This window comes from Oncorhynchus tshawytscha, linkage group LG25 (assembly GCF_018296145.1).
Source record: "Oncorhynchus tshawytscha isolate Ot180627B linkage group LG25, Otsh_v2.0, whole genome shotgun sequence".
In the NCBI taxonomy this organism is placed as follows: Eukaryota; Metazoa; Chordata; class Actinopteri; order Salmoniformes; family Salmonidae; genus Oncorhynchus; species Oncorhynchus tshawytscha.
Genome location: NC_056453.1, coordinates 17,691,922 through 17,713,422, shown reverse-complemented (window position 1 = coordinate 17,713,422; position 21,501 = coordinate 17,691,922). Strand labels below are relative to the sequence as shown.

Below are 21,501 nucleotides of genomic sequence, written 5' to 3'. Positions count from 1 at the left end.
ATATACAAACCCAAAAGGCCTGTGGTGTTGATCGTATCCTAAATGAAATTATAAAATATACAGACCACAAATTCCAATTGGCTATACTTCAACTTTTTAACTTCATCCTCAACTCTGGCATCTTCCCCAATATTTGGAACCAAGGACTGATCACCCCAATCCACAAATGTGTAGACATATTTGATCCCAATAACTACCGCGGGATATGCGGGAAATCTTTGGAAAAATCCTCTGCATTATCAGTAAAAAGAATGTACAGAGAAAATGTCAAAATGTCTTTCTACCAAATTACCGTATGACAGATCACGTATTCACCCTGCTCACTCTATTTGACAAACAAACAAAGCAAATCAAAAGCAAAGTCTTCTCATGCTTTGATATCAAAAAGGTTTGTTGACTCAATTTGGCATGAGGGTCTGCTATATAAATTGATGGAAAGCGGTGTTGGGGAAAAAAACATACAACATCATAAAATCCATGTACACAACAAGTGTGCGGTTAAAATTGGCAACAAAAAAATATATATTTCCATAGGGCCGTGGGGTGAGATAGGGATGCAGCTTGAGCCCCACACTCATTAACATATATGTCAGCGAATTGGCAAGGGCACTAGAACAGTCTGCAGCACTAGGCCTCACACTACTAGAATCTCAAGTCAAATGTCTACTTACTGTGTGCTGATGATCTGTTGCTTCTGTCCCCAGCCAAGGAGGGCCTACAGCAGCACATAGATGTTCTGCACAGATTCTATCAGACCTGGGCCCTGACAGAAAATTCAACCTCTCTTTCGTATCATCTAAGATCCCAAAAGATTGGAAAGCTGCCGCGGTCATCCCCCGTGACACTCTAGACCCAAACTGTTACAGACCTACATCTATCCTACCGTGCCTTTCTAAAGTCTTCGAAAGCCAAGTTAACAAACAGATCACCGACCATTTCGAATCCCACCGTACCTTCACCGCTATGCAATCTGGTTTCCGACCTCAGCCACGCTCAAGGTCCTAAACGATATCATAAACGCCATCGATAAAAGACAATACAGTGCAGCCGTATTCATCGACCTGGCCAAGGTTTCGACTCGGTCAATCACCGCATTCTTATCGGCAGACTCAACAGCCTTGGTTTCTCAAATGACTGACTCGCCTGGTTCACCAACTACTTCTCAGAGTTCAGTGTGTCAAATCGCAGGGCCTGTTGTCGCGACCTCTGGCAGTCTTTAAGGGGGTGCCACAGGGTTCAATTCTCGGGCCGACTATTTTCTCTGTATACATCAATGATGTCGCTCTTGCTGCTGGTGATTCTCTGATCCACCTCTACGCAGACAACACCATTCTGTATACTTCTGGCCCTTCTTTGGACACTTTGTTAACAAACCTCCAGACAAGATTCAATGCCATACAACACTCCTTCCATGGCCTCCAACTGCTCTTAAATGCAAGTAAAACTAAATGCATGCTCTTCAACCGATCGCTGCCTGCACCCGCCCGCCTGTCTAGCATCACTACTCTGGATGGATCTGACAACTACTCTGGACGGTTCTGACAACTACAAATACCTAGGTGTCTGGTTAGACTGTAAACTCTCCTTCCAGATTCACATTAAGCATCTCCAATCCAAAATTAAATCTAGAATCAGCTTCCTATTTCACAACAAAGCATCCTTCACTCACGCTGCCAAACATCCCCTCGTAAAACTGACTATCCTACCAATTCTTGACTTCGGCGATGTCATTTACAAAATAGCCTCCAACACTCTACTCAGCAAATGGGATGTAGTCTATCACAGTGCCATCCGTTTTGTCACCAAAGCCCCATACTGCGACCTGTATGCTCTTGTTGGCTGGTCCTCGCTTCATATTTGTCACCAAACCCACTGTCTCCAGGTCATCTATAAGTCTTTGCAGGTAATGCCCCGTCTTATCTCAGCTCACTGGTCACCATAGCAACACCCACCCGTAGCACACGCTCCAGCAGGTATATTTCACTGGTCATCCCCAAAGCCAACTCCTTATTTTGCCGCCTTTCCTTCCAGTTCTCTGCTGCCAATGACTGGAACAAATTGTAAAAATCACTGGAGCTGGAGACTTATATCTCCCTCACTAATTTTAAGCATCAGCTGTCAGAGCAGCTTACCAATCATTACACCTGTACATAGCCCATCTGTAAATAGCCCACCCAACTACCTCATCCCCATATTGTTATTTATTTTTTTGGTCCTTTGCAGCCCAGTATCTCTATTTGCACATTCATCTTCTGCACATCTATCACTCCAGTGTTGAATTGTTAAATTGTCATTATTTTGCCACTATGGCCTATTTATTGCCTTACCTCCCTAATCTTACTACATTTACACACACTGTATATAGACTTCTCTATTGTGTTATTGACTGTATGTTTGTTTATCCCACGTGTAACTCTGTTCTGTTTGTGTCGCACTGCTTTGCTCTATCTTGGCCAGGTCGCAGTTGTAAATAAGAACCTGTTCTCAACTGGCCTACCTGGTTAAATAAAGGTGAAATAAAAAATGTATAAATAAAAGAATCTCAGTAATACAAAGACAATGGTGTTCCAAAAAAGGGCCAGTTGCACTAGAGCACACAAAAAACTATACATACGGCGGCCTAAACATCAGTTCCACAGGTAACTTCCACAAAGCTGTGAACGATCTGAGAGACAAGGCAAGAAGGGCCTCCTAAGCCATCAAAAGGAACATAAAATTTGACCTACCAATTTGGATTTGGCAAAAGATTACTTGAATCCGTTATAGAACCCTTTACCCTTTATGGTTGTGAGGTCTGGGGTCTGCTCACCAACCAAGAATTCACAAAATGGGACAAATTCCAAATTAAGACTCTGCATGCAGAATTCTGCAAATATATCCTCAGTGCAAAACGTAAAACACAAAATAATGCATGCCCGCAAGTGATCAAAATCCAGAAAGAGACATTAAATTCTACAACCACCTAAAAGGAAGTGATTCCCAAACATTCCATTAGAATGTCATCACCTACAGAGAGATGAACCTGGAGGAGGGTCCCCTAAGCAAGCAGGTCCTGGGGCTCTGTTCACAAACAGACCCCACAGAGCCCCAGGACAGCAACACAATTAGACCTAATCAAATCATGAGAAAACAAAAAGATAATTACTTGACACATTGGAAAGAATTAACAAAAAAACTGCTCTAACTAGATTTGCTATTTGGCCCTAAACAGAGAGTACACAGTGGTAGAATACCTGCCCACTGTGACTGATCCAAAATTAAGGAAAGCTTTGACTATGTAGAGACTCGGTGAGCATAGCATTGCTATTGAGAGAGGCCGCTGTAGGCAGACCTGGCTCTCAAGAGGAGAAAGGCTATGTGCACACTGCCCACAAAATGAAGTGAAACTGAGCTGCACTTTCTAACCTCCTGTCAAATGTATGACCATATTAGAGACAAATAGTACCCCCAGATTACATAGACCCACAAAGAATTCGAAAACAAATCAAATTTTTCTGTGCCATCACAGCAGCAAGATTTGTGAACTGTTGCCACAAGAAAAGGGCAACCAGTAAAGAACAAACACCACTGTAAATACAACCCATATTTATGTTTATTTATGTTCCTTTTTGTCCATTAACTATTTGCACATCGTTACAACACATATAGCCATAATATAACATTTGAAATGTCTCTATTCCTTTTGTGAGTGTAATGTTTACTGTTCATTTTTGACTGTTAATTTCACTTTTGTTTATTATCTATTTCCCTTGAATTGGCAATGTAAACATATGTTTCCCATGCCAATAAAGCCCTTTGAATTGAATTGATAGAGAGGTTATCATCGAGGAACTTCATTGGAACTTTTTGTAATGTCACACTTCAGCGTTGTCTCTGTGCTGCTGTGCTGTTTGTTTGCCTCTTGGCAACCTGCAAAACTATTTTTTTTAAACTCTGCATTTAACACATTTAACAACATCTTAGTTTTTCCCTCATTCAACTTTTTTCATTCAACTTTTTCACCCGGATGCTTTATTTGGACATGATTCTTCTACAGGACCGCCACCAGACAGGAAATCTAAGTAGTAACATTAAAGCTATGTGATATAATTGCAGTCACTGCACTCATAACATGTGGATAGCCGAGTGTCAAGCCCAGCTTCAGATGCAATCATTAGGAAAGGTTGAAACTGTCTGTGCCACCAGTCAAAGGCCGAGCCTTCTCAGGTTTCTTCTCCACCCGTTATGAGGTCTAAGGTGCCGAAGCCTCCCACCATTAGCTCTGACAAATTGAAAACTCTAGTCATTGGCGACTCCATTACCTGCAAAAGAATCATACAGAGATCATACACTGTTTACCAGGGGTTAGGGCTACCTACATGAAGGCTGATCTGAAGAAGGTGCTGGCTAAAACTGGTGAGTGTAAAGAGAATAGGGATATTTTGTTATCCATATCGGAACCAACAACGTTAGTATGAGACAGTCAGAGGTCACCAAGCGCAACATAGCGTCAGTGTGTAAATTAGCTAGAAAAATGTGTCGGCATCGAGTAATTGTCTCTGGCCCCCTCCCAATTAGGGGGAGTGATGAGCTCTACAGCAGTCTCGCAACTTAATCGCTGGTTGAAAACTGTTTTCTACCCCTCCCAAAATATCTAATTTGTAGCTAATTGTCCCTCTTTCTGGGAATCACACCCAAACAGGACCAAGCCTGACCTCATGAGGAGTGATGGAGTCCAACCAAGCTGGAGTGGTGCTCTCATCATATCTATCAACATAGAAAGGGATCTAACTCCTCTAGCTCCACACTGAGATAGGGTGCAGGCCAGGCAGCAGGCTGTTAGCCTGACAGCTTAGCCTTCCACTTGCACAGTCAGTGTAGTCAGCTCAGCTGTCCATATTAAGACCGTGTCTCTGCCTTCTATCGAGGTTGGGAAAAACTAAACATGGCGGTTCACTTTAGCAATCTCACTGGAATAAAGACCGCCTCCATTCCTGTCATTATTGAAAGAGATCGTGATGTCTCACATCTCAAAATGCGACTTAATGTTAGATCCCTCACTTCCAAGGCAGTCATAGTCATTGAACTAATCACTGATCATAACCTTGATGTGATTGACGTGACTGAAACATGGCTCAAGCCTGATGAATTTACTGTGTTAAATGAGGCTTCTCCTCCTGGTTACACTGGTGACCATATCTCACACGCATCCTGCAAAAGCGGAGCTGTTGCTAACATTGACGACAGCAAATTATTATTATTGTCAATGACGATCTTGTCTCATCGCTGCAACTCCCCAACGGGCTTGGGAGAGGGGAAGGTCGAGTCATGTGTCCTCCAAAACCTGACCCACCAAACCACACTCCTTAACACCCGACAGCTTAAACCGGAAGACAGTCACACCAATGTGTCGGATGAAACACCGTTCAAATGATGACCAGAGTCAGCCTGTAGGCGCCAGGCCCACCACAAGGAGTCGCTAGAGCGAGATCAGCCAAGTAAAGCCCCCCGGGCCAAACCCTCCCCTAACCCGAACAACGCTGGGCTAATTCTGCGCAGCCCTATGGAACTCTCGGCCATGGCCGATTGTGACACAGCCTGGGATCGAACACAGGTCTTATGTGACACCTCAAGCACTGCGATACAATGCCTTAGACTGCTGCGCCACTCTGACGGTCCATGACAGGAAAGTTAAATTTACAAAACCAGAAATGTATGAGTTTTTGTCTTTTGAGCTTTTTTTGCAGCCTAATCAATTACTTGTTATAGCTACTGCTCACAGGCAACATGGGCCGTATACAGCATTCCTCACTGAGTTCCCTGTATTCCTATCGGGGCTTTTAGTCATCGAAAATAATATTAAAAGTCCAACATGTCTCCCGGACCTACACATACCTTGGATCTAATTTTGTCCAGTGGGACAAATATTTTTCCTCATAACTCTGGACTATCAGACCATCATTTTATTATGTTTGCAATCTCAACAAATAATCTGCTCAGACCCCAACCAAGGATTATCAAAAGCTGCGCTATAAATTCTCGGATAACCCAGATTCCTAGATGCCCTTCCAGAATCGGTTAACCACCTAACTGAGGATCTAAATTGAACCTTACGTAATACCCTAGATGCAGTCACACCCCTAAAAAAAACATTTGTCACAAGAAATTAGCTCCCTGGTAAAAAGAAAATACCCGAGCCCTGAAGCAAACTTCTAGAAAATTGGAATGGAAAAGGCGCTCCACCAAACTGGAAGTCTTCTGGCTACTTTGGAAAGACAGTACCGTGCAATATCAAGAGTCCTATAAGAGTCCTCACTGCTGCTCGATCAGACTAATTTTCTAACCTAATTGACGAGAATAAGAACAATCCTAATGATTTCGCAAAGCTAACTAAAAAACAGCATTCCCCAAGAGAGGATGGATTTTAATTCAGCAGTGATGAATTCATGAACTTCTTTGACTAAAAGATCATGATCATTAAAAAGCAAATTATGGACTCATCTTTGAATCTGCGTATTTCTCCAAAGCTTGGTTGTCCTGAGTCTGCAGAAAATAAAAAAGACCAAGGATCACTGGAGACTCAAGTTGTTTAATCCTGTTATCTTTTAACACATTCACAAAAATAGTCATGGCCTTTAAACAGTCCAGCTGCATACTGGACCCTATTCCAACTAAACTACTGAAATAGCTACTTCCTGTGCTCTGCCCTCTTATGTTGAACATAATAAACATTATGTACCAAACTCACTAAAAGTGGCAGTAATAAAGCCTCTCTTGAAAAAGCCAAACTATCGGCCTATATCGATAGGAATCTCACCGTTCTTTTTGAAGACAAATTATTTATTCTAAACGCTTCAGTCGGGAAGGTGGTAAATTACCTTTTAATGACGTCAGACCAAGGCTCAAGATCTGTCCTTGTACTCCTAGACCTTAGTGCCGCTTTTGATACCATCGATCACCACATTCTTTTGGAGAGATGGGAAACCCTAATTGGTCTACAAGTACAAGTTCTTGCCTGGTTTAGATCTTATCTGTCCGAAGTATATCAGTTTGTTTCTGTGGATGGTTTGTCCTCTGACAAATCAAGAGTTTCGGTGTTCCTCAAGGTCCTGTTTTAGGACCACTATTGTTTTCACTATATATTTCACCTCCTGGTGGTGTCATTCGGAAACACAATGTCAAAATTCCCTGCTATGCGGATGACACACAGCTGTACATTTTGATGAAACATGGTGAAGCCCCAAAATTGCCTACCCTGGAAGCCTGTGTTTCAGACATAAGGGAGTGGATGGTGGAAAATGTTTTACTTTTAAACTCGGAGAAACAAGAGATACTAGTTCTAGGTCAAAATAAACAAACACATCTGCTGTTTGATCTGACAATGAATATTGATGATTGTACAGTTGTCTAAAATACAACTGTAAAGGACCTCAACGTTACTCTGGACTCTGATCTCCCTTTAAATGAACATATCAAGAGCATTTCAATGGCAGCATTGAAAAAATCAGATACCTTTGTCCAAAAAAAGATGCAGAAAAGCTCATTCAATGATCTACTCTTCGGCTACCTGGATAAAGCACTAAATAAACTTGTTAGTGCTAAATACGGCTGCTAGAATCTTGACTAAAACCAACATTTGTTTATCATATTACTCAAGTGCTAGCCCCTCTACACTGGCTTCCTGTTAAGGCTAGGCCTGATTTCAAGATTTTACTGCTAACCTACAAAGCATTACCTGGACTTGCTCCTACCTACGGTATCTCTCCGATTTTGTCCTGCGGTGCACACTTACACGTACGCCACGGTCACAAGGCTCAGATTTTATAGTCCCTAGAATTTCTAAGCAAACATCTGGAGGCAGGGCTTTCTCCTACAGAGCTCTTATGTTCTGCCTATTCATGTGAGAGAAGCAGACTTGGTCTCAACCTTTAAGTCTTCACTGAAGACTCATCTCTTCAGTAGGTCCTATGATTGAGTGCAGTCTGGCCCAGGGGTGCGAAGGTGAACAGCAAGGCACTGGAATGACGAACCGCCCTAACTGTCTCTGTCTGGCCGGCTCCCCTCTCTCCACTGGGATTCCCTGCCTCTGACCCTATTACAGGGGCTGATGCACTGTCTTACTAGTGCTCTTCCATGCCGTCCCTAGTAGGGGTGCGTCATGTCGTGTAAGGCTTTTTCCCCCGCTATTCTCGACTTAAGTGGGTTAAGTCACTGACGTGATCTCCCTGTCTGGTCTTGCGTGAGCTACACTCAGCCTTGTCAGTTGGTGGTCTGTTGATATTCCTCTAGTGGTTTGGGGTTGTGTTTTGGCAAAGTGGGTGAGGTTATATCCTGCCTGGTTGGCCATATTCGGGGGTATCATCAGACACGGCCACAGTATCCCCCGACCCCCCCTGTCTCAGCCTTCAGTATCTATACTGCAAATAGTCTATATCCCGGGGGGCTAGGATCAGTCTGTTACATCTGGTGTAATTATCCTTTCTTATCTGTTGTCGTCTGTGAATTTAAGTATGCTCCCTCTAATTCTTTCTCTCTCTCTCTCTCTCTCTCTCTCCCTCTCCTCCCGGAGGACCTGAGCCCTAGACCCATGCCTCAGGACTGCCTGGCCTTATGGCTCCTGGCTGTCCCCAGTCCACCTGGTCGTGCTGCTGCTCCAGCATCAACTGTTGTGCCTGCGGCTATGGAACCCTGAGCTGTTCATGCTACCTTGACCCGTGCCTGCTGTTTTTTACTTTTTTGTTTTTGAGGCTGATTTGTCCGGGATTTGATTATCTCTCTCTCCCTCTCTCCCTCGCTCTACCGCACATGCTGTCTCGACCTTTGAATGCTCTGCTATGAAAAGCCAACTGACATTTAATTTACTTCTGAGGTGCTGACCAATTGCACCCTCTACAACCACTGTGATTATTTTTTGACCATGCTGGTCATCTATGAATGTTTGAACATCTTGAAGAACAATCTCGCCCTAATGGTCATGTACTCTTCTTATCTCCACCCTGCCCAGCCAGAAGAGGACTGCCCCCCCCCCCCTCTATCTTTCTAGGGAGTTTTTCCTAGGCACCGTGCCTCTACATCTGCATTGCTTGCTGTTTTGGGTTTTAGGCTGGGTTTCTATATAAGCACTTTGTGACATCTGCTGATGTAAAAAGGTTTTTAGATAGAGAGAGAGGGGGGGAGAGGAAGAGAGATGTCAGTGTATTAACTAAGCCTTTTGTTAAGGGGGTTGAGAAACTGTTTGGGAATCTAAACAAGGGCTCAGGAAAGAAAACAAGCAGTGTAGCTGGAATGTACAGACCCTCGGACTGACTGCTTATTTACCCAACATACACACACACACACACACACACACGTTATATAAACACACTCATTTTTGGCACAGTTATGAGTATTGTGGTGGTGCACTCAATGCAAACGGCGAAAAACCAGCCCCACGTGTGTGTGTGTGTGTGTGTGTGTGTGTGTGTTTGTGTGCGTGCATGTGTGTGGACTTTCATTCCCACGCCCTCCCGTACATCTCCTCAAGCCACTTCTGTCGCAACATTATAAAACGTTCTTAAAGTCTCTGGGAATATTTGTGGTGACATCATCGGAACGCCTGTTTAAATTGTTTAAGAATTCCGGCGCTGACACCGGTCATTCCTATCCTCTGTGACCATGTGTTTTTCATACTTTCATTCATTATAAACCAACAGACTCGTGAATGGAGGGGGCAGGGGAATAGAAAAGAGAGCTAGATAGTGAGAGAGAGAGAGAGAGAGAGAGAGAGAGAGACAGAGATATATATATATATATATATATATATATATATATAGAGAGAGAGAGAGAGAGAGAGAGAGAGAGAGCGAGAGCAAAGTGAGTAATAACAAGATACTAAAAATATACGCCGGCGTCGTCTCTGAAGTAGTTTAGGATTAACTTTGCTGAATATGTTCTGACAGTGAGCGAGAGTGGAATAAAAATAGAAAGGGATGAGATTCCAAAAGACAGTGACCAACACAGAGAGCTCCTAAAAAGAGCAAAGCATCTCCCTCTTTCTTCTGATGGGGCTTGTTGCCTGTCACACACACCAACTGATTTCCACATATGATTAGTTTTGATCTCCTCTCCTCCTTTCCTCCTCTCCTTGCCCCTCCTCCCTCCTTTCCTCCTCTCCTTATTTTCCTTCTCCTCTTCTCTCCTTTCCTGTATTGCATGCCTCAATATACAGCCAGTTATGAACAAACAGGTGTCGACATTATTGGTTATTTCCCGGGCCAGTCAACCTCATAATGACTCCTAAAGATGAAGCATTGAATGAATGTCTGTTCTACCATGAATTAATTTCATGAACCACAGATCAGTAACTAAGCAACTGTTGTTTTCGGTGGTGTTAAACCATCAAAGCCTAACGACCACGTTATGAAACGTGATGCCAAGCTGGGGAACGACTTTCTAGACACTGAACCAATTATTCACCCAACGTTCCACAATAAATTGAATTAGAACCAAAAGGGAAATGTATTGTTCTGCAAATGCATAAGAGAAACAAATGGTTATTTACTGCTGTGTAAATGGCACAGGTGAAATACAGATGTAGGATCTTCATTTGACCAGTTTCTCACAGCAGGAAAATAATCCTGCAGCAACAGGAAATGTGAATCATTTTGTGGATTATAATTATTGGACATTTTCCCAGGGGTTGATAAAAAAAATTGTTAGGGCAAATCAAATCTGTCATCTTAAAGCGGAAATGTCCAACTTTAGAAGCCTTTTTAAGCCTTGAATACACTACATTTATATTTCCTGCTGTTCAGGAGATTTCCTGCTACAACAGGGTGATCAAATTAAGATCCTACATCTGTTAGCTCCTGTGGAAGTATGTACTGTATGTATGCAGCAAAAGCAATAAACTCCACCGTATTTATTAGTAATCTACTGTGAGAGAGTCTCTAACAAACACAACTCCCAATCAAGCCTCATTAGAAACAAATAACTTATCTATTTCAGAGTAAATGGCACAAGGTCCTACATCATCTGCTTTACAGGCAGGTGAATTTGCAAAAAGCCTGTGGAACTCTACAGTAAGTAAATTGTATGTATGCAGCAAAAGCAATATACCTCAACTGCGTTTGTTCGTAATAACACACGGCTGAAGTCTCTAGCGAATGTAACTCACAATCAAACCTATTAATTCTAAATCAACAAAGAAATATATACACCTGCAAAAACCAATCAGGCTCAGTAATAAACCAGGCCAATAAGATTGAGGTAAAATAACATTAGGTAATGCAGCTACGAGGCTAAATCCATACTCATATTCTCTGTTCAGTGTGTATGCGTAGGTGTGTGTGTATGCGTGTGCGTGTGTGGTATCCTTACTGAGTGTGTGGCCTGCTAGCTACTGTTGGGAGGTCACTGCCAGGCAAACCAATCTCCATACACATTTCCATCCAATTTCAAAAAATCACCTCATTACAGGGGCTGAGAATTACAGCTGCAGCACAAAATGAGAAATGTATGTGCATCTTAATGTTTTCCCCTGATTAGAGTTGTGTGTGGTTTGTGTGTCAAATGGGTGTACATGTGTGACAGTCTGTGTATGTGAAAGTGATTGTGTGTGTGTGTGTGTGTGTGTGCGTGCATGCGTGCGTGTTTCAGATATCTTCTCGATATCCTCTGTCATTTCCTTTTTTTCCTCATGTTCCCCCTCATTTCATCCTCACACTCATTTCATCCTCACACTCATTTCATCCTCCCACAATAAACCTGTGAGGGCTTTATCCACATTAGTTAAACATGTATTTTCCACGGTACTATCCCCATACAGATTAGACCAGCAGGCAGGGAGATAATTGAATCAATTACCACAACCGCTGTCTCATCTGTGTTAAAGACAGAAAACAAGGCCGCTACAGCTGGAGTCCACAGAGACTGGACGCCAATTATTACGGGTGCAGGAGCGTTCGCTACATCAGCGAGAATATCAAAACCGTGTTAATTAGTGTGTTTATTCCCGTTCTGCATAAAGGCTGGATGATGTTGCAGCTTTAATTATCAAAGGGCATTGGGTTGGACAGTATAACAGATGGGGTAAGGAAGAGAGCCAGGTATATTGTGTATATTGGGAGTGTGTGTGTATGTCTACCTGTGTGTGAGTGTGTGTCTGCGTGCATGCCGGGTGATGCGTGTGTGTGTGTGGTCACTCACCACGCTGTATGGGTCTATCCTCGGCCTCTCCATGGCGATGGTGATGCAGTTGAGGAAGATGATGACCAGAACAATGTGGTCAAACATCTTGTGGGTTATGATCTTATTGCACGCCATCCGAAACCTGGAAAACACACACACACACACACACACACACACACACAAAATTCAGCATTCATAGGATAAACATTCAGATAATTGGAAGACATATGATGAGAGATGTTAAGCATGTGCAAAATACAACATCACAGTGTATAATATTATTCAGACACACGCCCTTGTATTCTATGAAGTATTCATTAATAAAGCATATTGCACATTAAATAAATAGGTGGGAACTTACAGTTGAAGTCGGAAGTTTACTTACACTTTAGGTTTGTGTCATTATTAAAACTCGTTTTTCAACCATTCCACAAAGTTCTTGATAACAAACTATAGGTTTGGCAAGTCGGTTAGGACATCTACTTTGTGCATAACACAAGTCATTTTTCCAACAATTATTTACAGACAGATTCTTTCACTTATAATTCACTGTATCACAATTCCAGTGGGTCAGAAGTTTACAGGTGTACCTGTGGATGTATTTCAAGGCCTCAGTGCCTCTTTGCTTGACATCATGGGACAATCAAAAGAAATCAGCCAAGACCTCAGAATTTTTTTTTGCAGACCTCTACAAGTCTGGTTCATCCTGGGGAGCAATTTCCAAACGCCTGAAGGTACCACGTTCATCTGTACAAACAATAGTACGCAAGTATAAACACCATGGGACCGCGCAGCCGTCATACCGCTCAGGAAGGAGACGCGTTCTGTCTCCTAGACTTTGGTGCGAAAACTGCAAATCAATCCCAGAACAACAGCAAAGGACCTTGTGAAGATGCTGGAGGAAACAGATAAAAAATTATCTACATCCACAGTAAAACGAGTCCTATATCGGCATAACCTGAAAGGCCGCTCAGCAAGGAAGAAGCCACTGCTCCAAAACTGCCATAAAAAAAAGCCAGACTATGGTTTGTAACTGCACATGGGGACAAAGATCGTACTTTTTGGAGAAATGTCCTCTGGTCTGATGAAACAAAAATAGAATTGTTTGGCCATAATGACCACCGTTATGTTTGGAGGAAAAAGGGGGAGGCTTGCAAGCCGAAGAACACCATCCCACCATGAAGCACAGGGGTGGCAGCATCATGTTGTTGGGGTGCTTTGCTGCAGGAGGATCTGGTGCACTTAACAAAATAGATGGCATCCTCAGGAAGGGAAATTATATGGATATATTGAAGCAACATCTCAAGACATCAGTCAGGAAGTTAAAGCTTGGTTGCAAATGGCTCTTCCAAATGGACAATGACCCCAAGCATTCTTCCAAAGTTGTGGCAAAATGGCTTAAAGACAACAAAGTCGAGGTATTGGAGTGGACATCACAAAGCCCTGACCTCAATCCTTCAGAAAATTAGTGGGCAGAACTGAAAAAGCGTACGTGAGCAAGGAGGCCTACAAACCTGACTCAGTTACACCAGCTCTGTCAGGAGGAATATGCCAAAATTCACCCAGCTTATTGTGGAAGGCTACCCAAAATGTTTGACCCAAGTTAAACAATTTAAAGGCAATGCTAACAAATACTAATTGAGTGTATGTGAACTTCTGACCCACTGGGAATGTGATGAAATAAATAAAAGCCAAAATAAAGCATTCTCTCTACTATTATTCTGACATTTCACATTCTTAAAATAAAGTGGTGATCCTAACTGAATTTTTAATAGGATTAAATGTCAGGAATTGTAAAAAAAACTGAGATTAAATGTATTTGGCTAAGGTGTATGTAAACTTCCATCTTCAACTGTATATTTGTCCTATTTCCCACACGTACTGGAAATGTGTTATTGATCAAGGGCACACAGGCTGATTTTTCACCTTGTAGGATCATGGATTCAAACTAACGAACATTCGGTTAATGGCCCAACGCTCTAACCGGTCGGCTACCTGACGCACACTCAAAGATAATGATGATAGATCCACATTAAATCCAAGCCCTTTCCTCATGCATAGTAATTCAATGAACCACAGCTGAAGTGGTAATTAATTAAGTCTAAGCTTCACTAACTGACAAGAAACGGCTATAGCTTCAAATGGTAGAAAGGGGAATGGAAAACGAATGAAGGAGATAAAAAGACAAGTAAAGAAAGAGGGAAGATATAGAGGGAGGTGTAAAATAATGAATCCATGCATCAAGCCCACACTGATGGAGCATGTCTGTGATAAGGTACAAAAGGGAACAATAGCGTGTCCCTCAGATCGGTATTCTGCTCCATCTCCATGTGTGTGTGTGTGTGTTTAACTATACTTGTGGGGACAAGAAGTCAAACAAAAAAGGTCAAATGCTATATCTAGGGGGTTTAGGGTTAAGGTAGAATTAGTGTTATGGTTATAATTAGGTTTAAGGTTAGGAGTTAGGGTTAAGGTTAGCTTTTGGGGTTACGGTTAGGGTAAGAGTTAGGTTTATGGGTTAGGGAGAATAGGATTTTGAATGGTTATAAATTGTGTGTCCCCACAAGGTTAGTTAAACAAGACTGTGAGTGTGTGAGTCTGTGTGTGCGCGTCTGACTACACCCATCATTATCTACACGCTGGATGAGTTCATCCCTCTCATCTCTGCATGCTAGCCCTCAATGCTAAAGTATTCATCATGTCCTCATTCATCATGTATTCATCCATCATGTGGGCCAGGGATGTCATGCTAACTCCCACAACATGATGATGATTGTCTGTTCTAGATCCTCTACGTTATGGTGAGACGGGGAGACAGGCAGACGTGCACGTACACGCACGCACACACACACACACACACACACACACACACACACACACACACACACACACACACACACACACACACACACGTACACGCACACACACACACACACACACACACACACACACACACACACACACACACACACACACACACACACACACACACACACACACACACACACACACACATACACACACACACACAGCACACGTCAGATAATAACTTATTTGATTGCTCGATGAGTAATGAATAAAAAGCATCTGTCTAAATGTCTCATGTTCATCATAGCCATGACCTTTTGCTAGTATGCAGTTACTGACATCTGTGATATTTGGACTGTCAAGAGTTTCCTACAGTCCACATGACAGTATTCGCGAGTTTATGTTGATGTGAACTCCCATTATACAATTTTGACTTCTTTGAAACGTTTTTAGCTTGTATGCTAGGCTTGTGCTTCTGCCTTAGCCAACTGCTTTAGTCAAGTTGGCTTAAGGTGAACATATCTGTCTAGATAGGAATTAGAAATTCCCCCAGAGTAAAATACCTAAGTGTTATCATTAAGTGCTCGAGGAGATGAATGGAGGTCTGTCCATATTGAACAGCTGTGGGACTCCAGCTTCCCACTGAGCCTCTGTCTCCTGATATAACCCTGAGCACAGGTAGGTGTCTGGCTCTGTACAGAGCCAAAATGGACGCCACACAGAGTCTTTGTCCTCTTTGTCACTCTCAACACAGGCCAAACTCTGCTACCCGACTCTGTAGAGAGGCAGAATGGACACCACACAGTGCCTGTGTCCTCAATGTCACTCTTAGAACAGGACAAACCCTACTGCCCACTGCAACTGGGGCACAGCAAGGATACTGTTAGACATGCATGCACAGACGGGTAAGTATGAGCACATAGCGTAATTATATAACTTTTATCAGTGTATGTGTGTGTTTGCGTGCATGTGCGTGTGTTTGTCTAACCTGGAGTCTGGGGGTAATATGTACAGGGACCAGGTATCTCTCTGTCGACACCACTCTGGCTGTTTCCTGTCCAGCCAGCCTGACAGCCTGGCAAAATTACCCACGACCACCTCCTCCTCTGCTGCGTCGTCCTCTGTGTTGTCCTCCAGGGAGAGCTGTGTAGGGGCCAGGGCCCCGCCAGGGGCCGAAGTACCCTTCCCATTACAGTCACTGTGTTCTGGGGCTCTCAAGCCTCCTAGCGAGGGGGGTCTGGAGCTGTGCATACTGGCTGAGCGATACAGGTAGGGCACCTAGAGTTTTACAAACATGGCTAACACAGTCATTCATAGATACTTGAAGGCATTTTAAAACACTGAAGAAAGCTGTTCTATCCAGTGACAACTACGTATATGACCACAACAAAATTATAAACTGGGTGGTTCGAGTCCTGAATGCTGATTGGCTGATAGCCGTGGTATATCAGACAGTATACAATGGGTATGACAAAACATTTATTTGTACTGCTCTAATTACATTGGTAACCAGTTTATAATAGAATATGGCTATATATGGCTATAGACCACACCTCCTAGGGCCTGGTTGCTTAATTAGAGCACACATAGCAGTGTTTATGGAGGCCGGTCTCTAGATCCCCTGGTGTGTGTGTTCACCTGTAGCAGTGTGTCGGGGGCCAGGTCTATGGACCCCCTGGTCTCCACCGACTCCATCCTCCTGTGTCTGGGCTGGGACATGGAGTTAATACGACACAGGGATGCATCGTCCCCCTCCGATGTCCCCCCTCCTCCCCCCTCCTCATCCTCCGAACTGGACCCTCCCTCGCCGGAGAGGAGCGACCGCCGTTCGCCAGACTGAAGCTTTGTTCGTTTGAGCGAGGGGGCACGGCCTAAGCTGTTCCAGCTCGATCGACGGCTGGTCCAGCCACTGGCAGAGCACCACGGGGCGTAAGGGGAGGTGCTACGGGCACTGGTCTAGAGAGAGAGCGAGATGGAGGGGGGAGAGGAGAGAGGAAGAGAGAATGTATGAACAACACAAAAGAAGTGAACAGATCACTTTTTTAGGGAACTTTTGTAACCTTTGGGGAACTTTAGAATATGGAAAACTTCTGTATATGGAACTTTAGATGTTGTTACTACAGGTTTTTGTCTTACTAATTATCAGATTATCCTCAATGCTCAGTGGTCATTACTATAGCTGGCAACAGTCATAACTGGCAACAGTAGGTGTAGCTATGCATCAGTGGGTTTGGCTACAGCATCAGTAAGTGTCCATAGAGTTACGCTGATGAAAGATCATATTAATCATAATTAATCATCATAGCTGTCATCTTGAACATCATCCAGACAAGTCAGACCATGGATGGGCAACTTTTATGGGGGTGGGGGCCCAAAAAATAAAATGAGTCGCCCATCCATTGGTTAGACTGATAATCTTAGTTCTGTGGGCAAAGAGAGGGCACAGAGCTTAATACATAGGTTCCAGACGCTGGGAGGAGACAGTAGTTTGATAGTGTAATAGTGTAGTACTATAATATACTAACCGGAGACTTGTCGTAAGAGGCTAGGTCCATGGAGACATTGCTGCCGTGTCGGGATTCGTAGCCCAGGGCAGGGTCACCCACGGCGGGCAGCTTGGGAACGGGCATGGGGGTGGCAGCAGTATGGGTAATCAGAGGAGGGGTCAGACTGGTCTTCAGGTCAACATGACCGTTTATTGGGACTACTGGAGGGGAGATGAGAAGAGGGTGGGGGAGAGTGGGAGCAGAGAGGGAGAGAGTGAGGAAGGAGAGAGGGAAAAGAGGAAGGAGAATTGTTAAACGAGGATGGACAAAAGAAAGAGAGGTAGAGAAAGACGAGGTAGTAAAATGTAGGGGGAACATGGGAGGGAGAGAGAAGGGTGAAGGGGAGAGACAGTTATAAGGGTATCTCTAAAGTAAGAAGTTTAAATATGGATGTCTTACTGTTCTCGACCCCATCAATATTTCATCTCTAATCTGACGATTGTGTTCAACAGACAGATGAAGGCATGACATAGAGAGGACGCGGATCTTTCATCTCAGTTGGTGTGCGTCTTATCCCTCCCTCCCTCACTCTCTTCCTGTTTTTCACTCTCTCTCTCTCTCCCTCACTATCTCTTCCCTCCCTCTTCCCTCTCTCTCAATTCATCCAATCCCTTTTTCCTCTCTCCTCAACTATCCACTTACTTTACTTAAACAACTCCTCTAACCGCACCAGGAGCTCATTTGTCTTAGTGTTGGGGAATTGTTCTCCCCTGCAGTATGCTTCCATATGGTAATATGTGTCTGTGAAATGATACAGCAGCAGGAATAGTTTTGGACTATTCAGATAGATCTGTAGCAGAATGACGCATTGTGGTTTGCTGCTGCTTTATCAAATCAAATCAAATTGCATTTGTCACATACACATGTTTAGCAGATGTTATTGGTGACATACACATATTTAGCAGATGTTATTGCGGGTGTAGCGAAACGCTTGTGTTCCTAGCTCCAACAGTGCAGTAGTATCTAGCAATTCACAACAATACACACAAATCTAAAAGTAAAATAATGGATTTAAGAAATACAGTGCCTTGCGAAAGTATTCGGCCCCCTTGAACTTTGCGACCTTTTGCCACATTTCAGGCTTCAACCATAAAGATATAAAACTGTATTTTTTTGTGAAGATTCAACAACAAGTGGGACACAATCATGAAGTGGAACGACATTTATTGGATATTTCAAACTTTTTAACAAATCAAAAACTGAAAAATTGGGCGTGCAAAATTATTCAGCCCCTTTACTTTCAGTGCAGCAAACTCTCTCCAGAAGTTCAGTGAGGATCTCCGAATGATCCAATGTTGACCTAAATGACTAATGATGATAAATACAATCCACCTGTGTGTAATCAAGTCTCCGTATAAATGCACCTGCACTGTGATAGTCTCAGAGGTCCGTTAAAAGCGCAGAGAGCATCATGAAGAACAAGGAACACACCAGGCAGGTCCGAGATACTGTTGTGAAGAAGTTTAAAGCCGGATTTGGATACAAAAAGATTTCCCAAGCTTTAAACATCCCAAGGAGCACTGTGCAAGCGATAATATTGAAATGGAAGGAGTATCAGACCACTGCAAATCTACCAAGACCTGGCCATCCCTCTAAACTTTCAGCTCATACAAGACTGATCAGAGATGCAGCCAAGAGGCCCATGATCACTCTGGAAGAACTGCAGAGATCTACAGCTGAGGTGGGAGACTCTGTCCATAGGACAACAGTCAGTCGTATATTGCACAAATCTGGCCTTTATGGAAGAGTGGCAAGAAGAAAGCCATTTCTTAAAGATATCCATAAAAAGTGTTGTTTAAAGTTTGCCACAAGCCAACATGTGGAAGAAGGTGCTCTGGTCAGATGAAACCAAAATTGAACTTTTTGGCAACAATGCAAAACGTTATGTTTGGCGTAAAAGCAACACAGCTCATCACCCTGAACATACCATCCCCACTGTCAAACATGGTGGTGGCAGCATCATGGTTTGGGCCTGCTTTTCTTCAGCAGGGACAGGGAAGATGGTTAAAATTGATGGGAAGATGGATGGAGCCAAATACAGGACCATTCTGGAAGAAAACCTGATGGAGTCTGCAAAAGACCTGAGACTGGGACGGAGATTTGTCTTCCAACAAGACAATGATCCAAAACATAAAGCAAAATCTACAATGGAATGGTTCAAAAATAAACATATCCAGGTGTTAGAATGGCCAAGTCAAAGTCCAGACCTGAATCCAATCGAGAATCTGTGGAAAGAACTGAAAACTGCTGTACACAAATGCTCTCCATCCAACCTCACTGAGCTCGAGCTGTTTTGCAAGGAGGAATGGGAAAAAAATTCAGTCTCTCGATGTGCAAAACTGATAGAGACATACCCCAAGCGACTTACAGCTGTAATCGCAGCAAAAGGTGGCGCTACAAAGTATTCATTTAAGGGGGCTGAATAATTTTGCACGCCCAATTTTTCAGTTTTTGATTTGTTAAAAAAGTTTGAAATATCCAATAAATGTCGTTCCACTTCATGATTGTGTCCCACTTGTTGTTGATTCTTCACAAAAACATACAGTTTTATATCTTTATGTTTGAAGCCTGAAATGTGGCAAAAGGTCGCAAAGTTCAAGGGGGCCGAATACTTTCGCAAGGCACTGTATATACAGTTGAAGTCGGAAGTTTAAATACACTAAGGTTGTAGCCACTAAAACCCGTTTTTCAACCACTCCACCTATTTAATGTTAACAAACTATAGTTTTGGCAAGTCGGTTAGGACATCTACTTTGTGCATGACACAAGTCATTTTTCCAACAATTGTTACCAGACAGATTATTTCATTTACAATTCACTGTATCACAATTTCAGTGGGTCAGAAGCTTACATACACTAAGTTGACTGTGCTTTTATGTCAATTATGTCATGGCTTTAGATGCTTCTGAAAGGCTAATTGACATAATTTCAGTCAATTGGAGGTGTACCTGTGGATGTATTTCAAGGCCTACCTTCAAACTCAGTGCCTCTTTAATTGACGTCATGGGAAAATCTAAATAAATAAGCCAAGTTCTCAGAAAACAATTTCCGGACCTCCACAAGTCTGGTTCATCTTTGGGAGCAATTTCCAAATGCCTGAAGGTACCACGTTCATCTGTACAAAGAAGAGTATGCAAGTATAAACACCATGGACCACGCATCCATCATACTGCTCAGGAAGGAGACGCATTCTGTCTCCTAAAAATTAACCTACTTTGGTGCAAAAAGTGCAAATCAATCCCAGAACAACATCAAAGGACCTTGTGAAGATGCTGGAGGAAACAGGTACAAAGGTATCTATATACACAGTAAAACGAGTCCTATATCGACATAACTTGAAAGCCTGCTCAGCAAGGAAGAAGCCACTGCTCCAAAACCACCATAAAAAATCCAGACTTCGGTGTGCAACTGCACATGGGGACTAAGATCGTACTTTTGGAAAAATGTTCTCTGGTCTGATGAAACAAAGATAGAACTGTTTGGCCATATTGACCATCGTTATGTTTGGATGAAAAAGGGGGAGTCTTGCAAGCCAAAGAACACCATCCCAACCGTGAAGCATGGAGGTGGCAGCATCATGTTGTGGGGGTGCTTTGCTTCAGGAGGGACTGGTGCACTTCACAAAATAGATGGCATCATGAGGGAGGAAAATTATGTGGATATATTGAAGGAACGTCTCAAGACGTCAGTCAGGAAGTTAAAGATTGATCGCAAATGGGTCTTACAAACGGACAATGCATACTTCCCAGGCATACTTCCAAGCATACTTCCAAAGTTGTGGCAAAATGGCTTAAGGACAACAAAGTCAAGGTATTGGAGTGGTATTAAAGGCAATGCTACCAAATACTAATTGAGTGTATGTAAACTTCTGAACCACTGGGAATGTGATGAAAGACATAAAAGCTGAAATAAATAATTCTCTCTACTATTATTCTGACATTTCACAATCTTAAAATAAAGTGGTGATCCTAACTGACCTAAAACAGGGAATTACTACAAG

The 21,501-nt window shown here is 43.0% G+C and overlaps 1 protein-coding gene across 1 annotated transcript in view; it reads right to left on the bottom strand.

Annotated features, from left to right (window-relative positions):
* The window catches only part of cacna1g (calcium channel, voltage-dependent, T type, alpha 1G subunit), a 311,200-nt gene that overhangs the window by 70,938 nt on the left and 218,761 nt on the right, over positions 1 to 21,501 (bottom strand). Inside the window, exons 16-19 of the mRNA XM_042306304.1 lie at positions 17,481 to 17,662; positions 16,594 to 16,911; positions 15,944 to 16,233; positions 12,166 to 12,289 (exon numbers count right to left, since the gene is read on the bottom strand). Coding sequence (XP_042162238.1) covers positions 12,166 to 12,289; positions 15,944 to 16,233; positions 16,594 to 16,911; positions 17,481 to 17,662 — 914 coding nt within the window. The remainder of the gene's footprint in view (positions 1 to 12,165; positions 12,290 to 15,943; positions 16,234 to 16,593; positions 16,912 to 17,480; positions 17,663 to 21,501) is intronic.